Raw genomic sequence first — 9,323 nt, 5'->3', positions numbered from 1 at the left:
AAGATGCAAACAGGCGCGCACGCACGCCCATACACCACACACTTCCCAGGAATAACCTCTGCAAAAACACCAGGCTGAGACAGGCTTGCTTTGCTTCTTCCAGGACTTGTCAAAGCCGGAGAAGAGCCTCCTTGCTCGGCCTGTCAGTCCCAGTCTCGCGTTTGCCTAACGCCCGTAAGGGAGCCGAGGGGGGAATCCACCAGTTACAGAAAATGATTTACAGGAACGCCCAGGCTCTCCATTTCAGCGGTCTCATGTGGACCATAAAAATATATTAGAAAGGAATAATCTTTATCTGGACTGGAGCTGCGAGCAGAACCGCTTGTCCAGCGGAGAGCAGCAGCGAGCTGAAATCTCGCTGCTGCTGCTGCTGCTGCTGCTACTCTTGGGCAGCCAGGCCGGACAGGAAACCTGGGAAGGGTTTATGGACGCCTCGGATCAGGACACGCCACCATTCCCTTCTCCAAACAAGGCGCCTGTCAGATGCTCAGTCAGCCCGCGAGCGCCGTCACCGCCGCCTGGCTAGGCGAGCGGGACCTAACAAGCCCCGCGGAAGGAAAGCCTCCTCTGTGCAAGGAGCCTCTTCCCAAGTGACGCGTGAACTCGGGTCTCTGGCTTCCCTTCTCAACTTATGGGCCGTGCAACCTGCCTCGGCCCGGAGGAGAGTAGCGGTCAAGAGCGGGAGCGCTGAGCAGGGGTGGGGCACGTCCAAATGCCACTTCCGACGCAGAATGGCCAGAGCATTGCTCACGGAATGTCCGGCCCAAGGATCAGATAGGCGCATCACACGCAGGTGACATCGCTAATTCCGTCACACAAACACACACAGAGCACCCAGGCCAGGTAGGCCACTGCTGTTCCCAAGGGGGAAACTGGGGCAGAGAGGAAGCCACGTGTCCCGACCCAACCAGCGAATCGAAAGGCAGAAGCTGGGCGCTTTGGGACCAGCTGTACCCCATTCTAGAGGCAAACGGCTCTGAACTCCCTCACTGCGTCCGGCTTCGGAGGCGGAGGCGGCTGGCTGTCTTTGAGAATCCATCTCCGTAGGCACCTCTTGGGACCGGGCTAGCCGAGAAAGCTCCGGTAGACCCTTCCCAGCAGGTCAGGGGCTCTCTGGGTGGGCTGCCGGAGCTAGTAGCTGCCGGGCCCGCTGCTTCGTCCCCGCCCCAGCAGACAGCCCTCGCCGCGTCCATCCTCCGTCCATCCCTCCCTCCCTCGTCCCGCCCCGCCCCGCCGCCGCCCCGCCTCCTGCTCAGCACCCAGCACAAACTTTCGCCGGGGACTCCCTCGCTCGGAAGCAGCAGCAGCAGCAGCAGGAGCGGGAGCAGCAGGAGCAGCAGCAGCCTCGGCTGGGCAGACGCGGGGCCCGCCCGGGCGGTTGTGCCATGCGGGGCTCCCCCCGAGCAGAGGCGGCGGCTGGGGGGCCGGGGGCCGGCAGGAGCAGCAGCAGGAGCAGCGGCGGCGGCGGGCCGTGCGGCCGGGGGGGCGGCGGCCGGCGGGCGGCTGACAGGATGCGGCCGGGGCTGGGCACGGGCAGGCGGCATGGCCCCCCCGCCTAAGGGCCCCCCCGCCCGCAAGCTGCTCTGCATGTGCAGCCTCTCGCTCTGCCTCACCTACGCCTGCTACAGCCTCATGGGCGGCCCCGGCGCCCTCCCCTCGTCCCCGCTCGCCCCGCAGGGCTCCCCGCTCAGCCCCTCTGCCGTCGACACCCCTCCGCCGCGCAACGGGAGCCCCGCGTGGCTACGTACCCCTTCGCCGCCCTCTGTCTCCGAGGCCACCGAGCCCAGCCGCGCCTGGACCGAGACAGACCCACCCTCAGCCAGCAGCCCCAGCAGCGCCCCGGACCGGGACCTCGGTGTTGGCGGCGACAGCAGCAGTAGCAGCGCCAGCGTTGCTGCCGCCGCGGGCTCCGAAGCTGCCGCCGCCGCTGCCACCGCCACGCCGGACTACGGGGAGAAGCGGCTGCCGCAGGCGCTTATTATCGGCGTGAAGAAAGGGGGCACCCGCGCCCTGCTGGAGGCGCTCCGAGCGCACCCCGACGTCCGCGCCGTAGGCACCGAACCCCACTTCTTCGACCGCAACTACGATAAGGGCCTCGACTGGTACAGGTGAGCACCGCGCGGGCGCGGGAAGGGGGCACTCGCCGGGTAAAGGCGCCCAGAGGTTGCGCTGGCACCGAGGAAGAGCGAGCATGGGAGTCCACCTCACTCAGTATTGTCCGCTCTCCGGTGATCCAGACAGGGTCCGTTTTGCAGCCTGACCCGGAGATGCTGCCGCGGATTGAAACCGGGGCCTTTCTGCTCTGGCACGGAGTAATGGCTAGGACTTTCCGGCGGCCGGCCTTGAGCCTCCTGGTGGTGGCCAGAAAGCGGGGCTGTCCATGTCGCCGAAAGGACCCTAGGCCAGGGCGATTGGAGCTTGCCCCCTTCGGAACCAAGCTTAGCCCTGGGTGGGTGGCGGGCTCCGTCCCTCCGGGACAGGAATGTCGCCTCCGAGGGTTCGATTTCTCCTTGGGGCAGTTCACCTTCGCGAGTGGCGGGGCTTTTGCCGCCACGTGTTGCCCTACACCCTTGGCATGGGAATCCCAAGGGAGAAAGTTCGTTCTCTCCCGGCGCTTTAGGGCAGCCTCTCGCCTCCACTTGCTTAGACGTGCCACCCTGCAAGCCAGGAACCTAGGCTGGGAAAAAGACCACCTCCCCGAGAGGTGATGTGGTCTGAAAGCCGCTCCCGCCGCGGAAGGGTGTCAAAGCAAGCGAGGCGCGGAGCTTGTTTGCGCAGCGCTGTCCATGGTCCTGAAAGCCGCCCCGTTGTGGAGAAGGGACCAGCAATGGTTGGGAGAGCCGAGGGCCGAGTGCAAAGCTTGTGACGGGCCAAAAGACCGGAGCGACTCTCCCTGCCCATGAGCCGCAGGTGGCTCCTTGCTTGTCAAAACGCAGTTAGGGAGTCAGGAGTCCTTGTAGTGCCACAGGGGAGCTCAGCTCAGCTCAGCTCAGCTCTCCTCCTGAGAGCCGCTTGCGCGTGTCCCTTTCATTTTAAGAAGATTGTCCAGCTATTCAAAGCTGTTCACAATATTTCGGAGATGTCCCCAAACAAAGTCATGCTGCGTTCCACCCTCCCACTCACCCCTGTTCCAAGAGCAGCAAAGTCCTAGACCTGGTCGAATTTGGGGTTGGAAAGCGGCCCCGTGGCCCTGTGCAATTGAGGGGAACCCCTGAAAACTCAATCCTGATCCCCTGGGATAAGAACTTTGTGTTGAAACGCTCTGAGTATTACCATCACCACCGGGTTTTGCAGTAAAATGCTGTCCAAGGTGCACTCTCCAAAACGGGCTCTTCTCAATCCCTTCCTGGGGCAGAAAGCAGAAATTCCTCAAGGCAGGCTGAGGGCAGAGTTATGAGCTCCGTGCGAGGTGTCGCCCTGTCGAGCAGGGACTCTACGCCTCTAGGCAAGTTTTCTGGGGGAGATTTGAAGGCTTCAGCAGCCCCTCAGGTTTCTGTGCCTGAGCGCTAAGCCTGCCTTGTTCAGGTGCCGAGGAGTCCGAGGAGAACCGGGTTGCTGATGGGAAAGGAGATCCCCGCAGCCACTTGCCTGCGCTGTAAAGGTGAGAGGAGCGGGCAGGAGCAGGGATGGGGACCCTCTCGGATGGGTCGTCCTCAAATAGCCAAGGCTTCATTTTATTGAGCGCCTCCCTCGTGTGTTTTTGCTGAAGTGTAAATTATTCTTATTACCTTTAGTTCGTTAGTCTCTTGTTACGCACAAAGGTCTCCATGTGACTCGCAACATATTTGAAAGCTTAAATAAAAAGGCACTATAAAACTTAACGCAAAGTGCATGCAGTTCATTAAGAAATATAATGAATAGATGGGCTGGAAGGGCCAGTGCGAGGCAGCCAGTTTGTTGCGGGCGGGGGCCACAGAGGCGGCTTTGCTCTGGGGACTTCCTGCTTTGCGAGTGCCAGAAATGGGGGGGGCGCCTGGGGGGCTCGCTCGGCGATAGCTTCCTTCTCATGAAAAGAGGTTTTAGACCGATTATGGTGCCAGAACAGCAGCAGCAATAGCAGCTGGGGGTGCGTGCGTGGGAATGCCCCAGAGGGGTCCAGGGCACCCAGACCCACCGCGGGTGCAGCTGTGCCTGAGCTCCCGCTTCTCTTGGGCAACTTGAAGTCTTCCTCTGGGGCATCCGAGAACAGGAGCAATTGGTGGGCGCCCCGGAAGAAGCGTTACAGTGACACGATGCTCCCGTTGGTGTTTCCAGGAGGGTTTCCTCCCGGCCTTAGATGTAAAGGGGAGGCTCGTGTCTTTCTGTCGGGCGTGCGCGAATCTCTTCGGAATGGTAGTTTGCAACTCCGGCCCCCAGACCCCTTCCACCGATCTGCTGCACAGAAGGATCCTTTGCTCTCCTTGCGCAACGGAGTGGATGGAGGAGCCACAAGCTGCCTGATCGGCTCTGCAGCCGGCCCCTCCTCCTCCTCCTCCTCCTCCCCTCCCCCACCCCCGCCTGGGCAACGAGAACACCAAGCTTCCTCCAGGCTGTTGATCCCACATTCTCTGTCATTTGCTCTGTGTGTGGCTAATCCGGTTCAGTTCAGAGCCAATTATAATTGGGTGTCTCCGAGTCTAAGATATCTGATTGTGTCTGTATGGCTTTGCTTGCACGTTGCAGAGAAATCAATGGAGTCCCTTTCTCGGCAGGCAATGCTTTTCCATGGGTTGTGGGAGCCTTGGGCTTGCTGTGCCAAAGTGTCATGCCTGGGCCAGGGATTTAAGCTGGGGTGCCACCCCTGCATATTAACAGGCTGCTTCTTAGTGTATGTGATAAAGCAGAACTGGCTGTATCCTCTGATAATTCTCTCCTCGCCACCCGCCACCCTCCTTGTCACCAGACAACCTGCTTAGAAGGTTTTTACACTGAGTAAGGTTGTTGCAAGAAAGTGTTGCCCCATAGTAGACGTCACAGGGCCCCTCACCCCACCCCATTTCACCCCAATGAAAGGACAGGCAAAGGCACACACTGGCAGACACCATCCAAATGATGGCACAAATACATTTACTTGGTTAATTTGAAAAAGGAGGTAAATGTTAGCTCTTTCTTTCACATTTGCACAGCCTATAATATCACAAAACAGCTTTTCAAGATGCACAACCTTTTAATTCAAAGCTAGTTAAATGTGTAAGGCCTGTTCTTCTGATGCAAACTTGCAACAGATTCCTTTCAAGCTACTGCTTTTTCAGTTTTTTTAATCCTACAGTTTTTACTAATCCTAAAGTTACCTGTCAGGTTATGTCAGCCTAAGGACATGTGAGCAATGGATCAACCTTACTTGCAGGTGGGTGGGCTACACCACTGACTCACGGCTAAGCTGAGACAGACACATTTCAATGGGTCTACTCTGAGTAGGACTTAGTTGGCTACACCGCTTCCCGTCTAGAGTGTTTAGTTACTCAAAATCATCTCAAGGTGTTTGTGTGCAACCAGCTTGCATATTGAGCACCCCAAGAATAGTGAGGTTGGCTGCGGCAATCAGTTTTGGTGTCTGTTCCAGTGGCCTGTTTTCATGCATTTGTTTTACCCACAGCTCAGATTTTGGTGACGAGGGGAAAGTGTGCATGGTAGGAGTCACTTGAGGTTGCTTCCAGGTGGAGAACGTGAATTGGGAGAGGAAGGTTGCAATAGGCAGAGGGGGAATGACTCAAGAGCAGAATAAAAGACAATCAGTTCAGCTGCCTACACAACTCTGTTTTGGAGGCCCAAGTGCTTGCTGACTGATGACAGTCCTGAGTTATCTGCACAGAAGGTTGTGCTGTGTGATGGTTCCTTTTGCCTCGTGGTTGATACCACCCAGTAGAGCAGAGCAGCTTCGTGAATGAAAGCTCTGCACACGTAGCAGCAGAGTCCATCCTGATACTTTGGGTATGTTGGGCTCCACACTGTCTCTACAGGAAGGAATTGGCTACTTCTGATAGACACTGGTGACATAATGCTCTCCAATGTGGACATGTCCTGTGGCATCTTCTTCTTTCTGGTAATAAATTAATGATTTGTTTTGCAGAAATCCCTAGTATTTGGGGATGTTCACCTGCACTTAAATCACATCCTTGTGGTATGAGGACAACAAAAATAAAAATATATTTTTCTTGCCTTTATGGTGACCAAGAAACTTCTGCTGTGAGGCCAGAAAGACACACTCTTCATCATCTCCTACTCAGGGGTCAGAAAATCTCACTGCCCTTTCTACAGCTTATAATCATCACTCTCACTGAGATGCCTATTTGGACATATGGACTTCTTATATTAATCTATTTGCTTAAATTAGAACAGATGGGAAGTTCTTCTTGTTAATGTAAGCTGGCTTTTTAAAAAAAAAAACCTTTTATCCTTTCTGTTTGCTATATCAGCAACAACTACAGAAGTTCATCGCACAAAACTGGGCAAGCGCCACCCCTGCCTGGCACAAGGACATCTCTTTCCTCCAAGCCTTCAGTCTTAAAGAATAACCCTGTGCGATCTGAAAGCTTGCTTCAACCAGTCCTTAGTCCCTGAAATGCTGCTTCGCGGACTCTGTGTGCTTGGCTCACTGAATGACTCTCTCATTCATTGACTGGATAATTTACTTTGAATATAGTCATAAACATAGAAATGCAGTGGGTGCGGTTGCGAAATGGAGTCCATTTTCTGCAGGCCCCCTTTGATGGGTTGGGCTGCAGGACAGACTTGGAAGCCTTTGGGCTCTCAGCAGCCAGGAGAGCTGGCATCCGCAACGCCTGCTCCTTCCTGCTAACATTGGAGAGATTTTGAAAGCATCTGGACTGGGGCAGTGTGTTTTTCTTCCTGCCTGGTGATATAAACCATTCCAACCCCTTGGCAGTTCCTGCGTTTTGGCGGATGCTTCTTGTGCGTCTGGAGGGGGAAGGTGTGTTCTATATCCGCTCGCTTCTTATATCTTTGGGAAGGGCTATTGATTTTCTTGGCTCCTGCTGAGTGCTGTTCTGTATCGCTGGGGGGGGGGGGCTTTCAGGTGCATCGTGGATCCGTTGCGCTGAGGATGTCTTGGGCTGTGGAGGAAAACAAAGTGCCCCAAAGATCCATGGAAACACATGTGCATCCCTGCTCTTACTTATTACCTTTTGATCCCCCCTTTTTTCTTCAAGGTGATGCTAGGGTGGGGCTCCTTTCAGTGAGGTCTCCTCATCTAAGGACCAACCCATCTTTGGGGCCAAGAGAGAAGCAGGAGGTGGAGGTTGTAAGCATAATGCAACTTAAGACACACTGTATCAGTCTAAACAGCAAGTCTGTAGAGACAGGTGACAGGTTAAAGGTACAGTGGTACCTCGGGTTAAGTACTTAATTTGTTCCGGAGGTCCGTTCTTAACTCAAAACTGTTCTTAACCTGAAGCACCACTTTAGCTAATGGGGCCTCCCGCTGCCGCTGCACCACCACCACACCATTTCTGTTCTCATCCTGAAGCAAAGTTCTTAACCTGAGGTGCTATTTCTGGGTTAGTGGAGTCTGTAACCTGAAGCATATGTAACCTGAAGCATATGTAACCTGAGGTACCACTGTACAAGGATATTCTGGGAATGTGGAGGTCGCTCGCTTTATCTGTCTTAACCCCATGCCATGCCCTCTTCTGCAAGCTGAGTTGCAACCAAACTTCCAACCTATTGGCCATGACCTTGCCAGGGCCCATGCTTTGAAGAACACCAGCTGCAGGGGAAGGTTGTTCCCCTTGTGCCTTGCTTATGAATGGGCAACCCAGACACAATGCCAACAGATGATGATGATTAAAGTTTCTCTACCACCTTTCATCTGAAGATCACGGGGTAGTTTGCAATATAAAAAGACAAAAAATACATAATGTAATAGGAAACAAAAACAATAATCCCCCCATACACAGTTTAAAAGGTCATAGATTGTTTAATTAGCCAAAGGTCTGGGAGAAGAGGAATGCTTTTGCCTGGCACCTACATATATGTAACAAAGGTGGCTGTTGAGTCTTACAAGGAAGAGCATACCACAAGTGGGGAGCCACTGCAGTAAAGGCCCATTCTCCTGTTGCCACCCTCCAGACCTCTCATGGAGGGGGCACACACAAAGAAGGGCCTCAGATTATCTCCGCAGGATCCTAGTCAGTTCATTTGGAGAGAGGTGGTCCTTGAGGTATTGCAGCCCTGAGCTATTTAAGACTTTACAGGTCAGAACCAGCACTTTGAATTAGGCCCTGAAACTAATTGGCAGCCAGTGCAGTTGGGCCAGAATTGCCCCTGTCCCCTACGTGGAGCCAGAGGTTTTTGACTACAACACTCATCAGCCCCAGCCAGCTGGCCTTGGCTGCCTTAATTTCTGAGTTAGATAATCTTAGGGCTTATTCGTTGTCCCAGTATGGCACATGTCATGCCAAAGACACTTATGGACAGTGACCAAGGTTTTGGGACTGCAGTAGAGATAGCTCAATGAGTTCCTAACTGGCCAAAAGAAGCTTCACCCAATTGGAAATCTGAAATTTCACACGTGGGCTGAGCTGCATGTCCAATTTGGCTTTCCTGCTCCCTTTTTTGCGACTGTGAGAGGAACCTTGAGTGTGTAGCAGGCACCCATTTCCACGCCCCTTGCACCTCCTACTCCATCATCCATAGGCTCCCACAGGAGGAAGGGCAGAATTGTTGTTATTTAGTCGTTTAGTCGTGTCCGACTCTTCGTGACCCCATGGACCAGAGCACGCCAGGCACTCCTGTCTTCCACTGCCTCCCGCAGTTTGGTCAAACTCATGCTGGTAGCTTTGAGAACACTGTCCAACCATCTCGTCCTCTGTCGTCCCCTTCTCCTTATGCCCTCAATCTTTAACAACGTCAGGGTCTTTTCCAGGAGTCTTCTCTTCTCATGAGGTGGCCAAAGTATTGGAGCCTCGGCTTCAGGATCTGTCCTTCCAGTGAGCACTCAGGGCTGATTTCCTTAAGAATGGTTAGGTTTGATCTTCTTGCAGTCCGTGGGACTCTCAAGAGTCTCCTCCAGCACCATAATTCAAAAGCATCAATTTGCGATCGGACTTCTTTATGGTCCAGCTCTCACTTCCATACATCACTACTGGGAAACCATAGCTTTAACTATACGGACCTTCGTTGGCAAGGTGATGTCTCTGCTTTTTAAGATGCTAGGTTTGTCATTGCTTTTCTCCCAAAAGGGCGGAATAGTCATGCACTAAATAAAAAGACTATTCTCTGGTTTAGGCAACAGGAAAGTCAGTAGTGGGTGCAGTTAGGTGAATTAACGGGTCTATAGATATGCAAAAAGCAGGGCCCCTCCCATGCCCTATGCCTGCTTCAGA

At 54.2% G+C, this 9,323-nt stretch overlaps 1 protein-coding gene across 1 annotated transcript in view; it reads left to right on the top strand.

The window, feature by feature from the left end:
- Positions 1–447: 447 nt before the first annotated feature.
- The window catches only part of LOC114584680 (heparan sulfate glucosamine 3-O-sulfotransferase 4-like), a 93,698-nt gene continuing 84,822 nt past the window's right edge, over positions 448–9,323 (top strand). The window contains exon 1 of the mRNA XM_028706712.2: positions 448–2,108. Coding sequence (XP_028562545.2) covers positions 1,543–2,108 — 566 coding nt within the window. The 5' untranslated portion in view covers positions 448–1,542. The remainder of the gene's footprint in view (positions 2,109–9,323) is intronic.

This window comes from Podarcis muralis, chromosome 14 (assembly GCF_964188315.1).
Source record: "Podarcis muralis chromosome 14, rPodMur119.hap1.1, whole genome shotgun sequence".
In the NCBI taxonomy this organism is placed as follows: Eukaryota; Metazoa; Chordata; class Lepidosauria; order Squamata; family Lacertidae; genus Podarcis; species Podarcis muralis.
The sequence above is the reverse complement of the archived record's forward strand: the minus strand, read 5'-3'. Positions and strand labels throughout refer to the sequence as shown.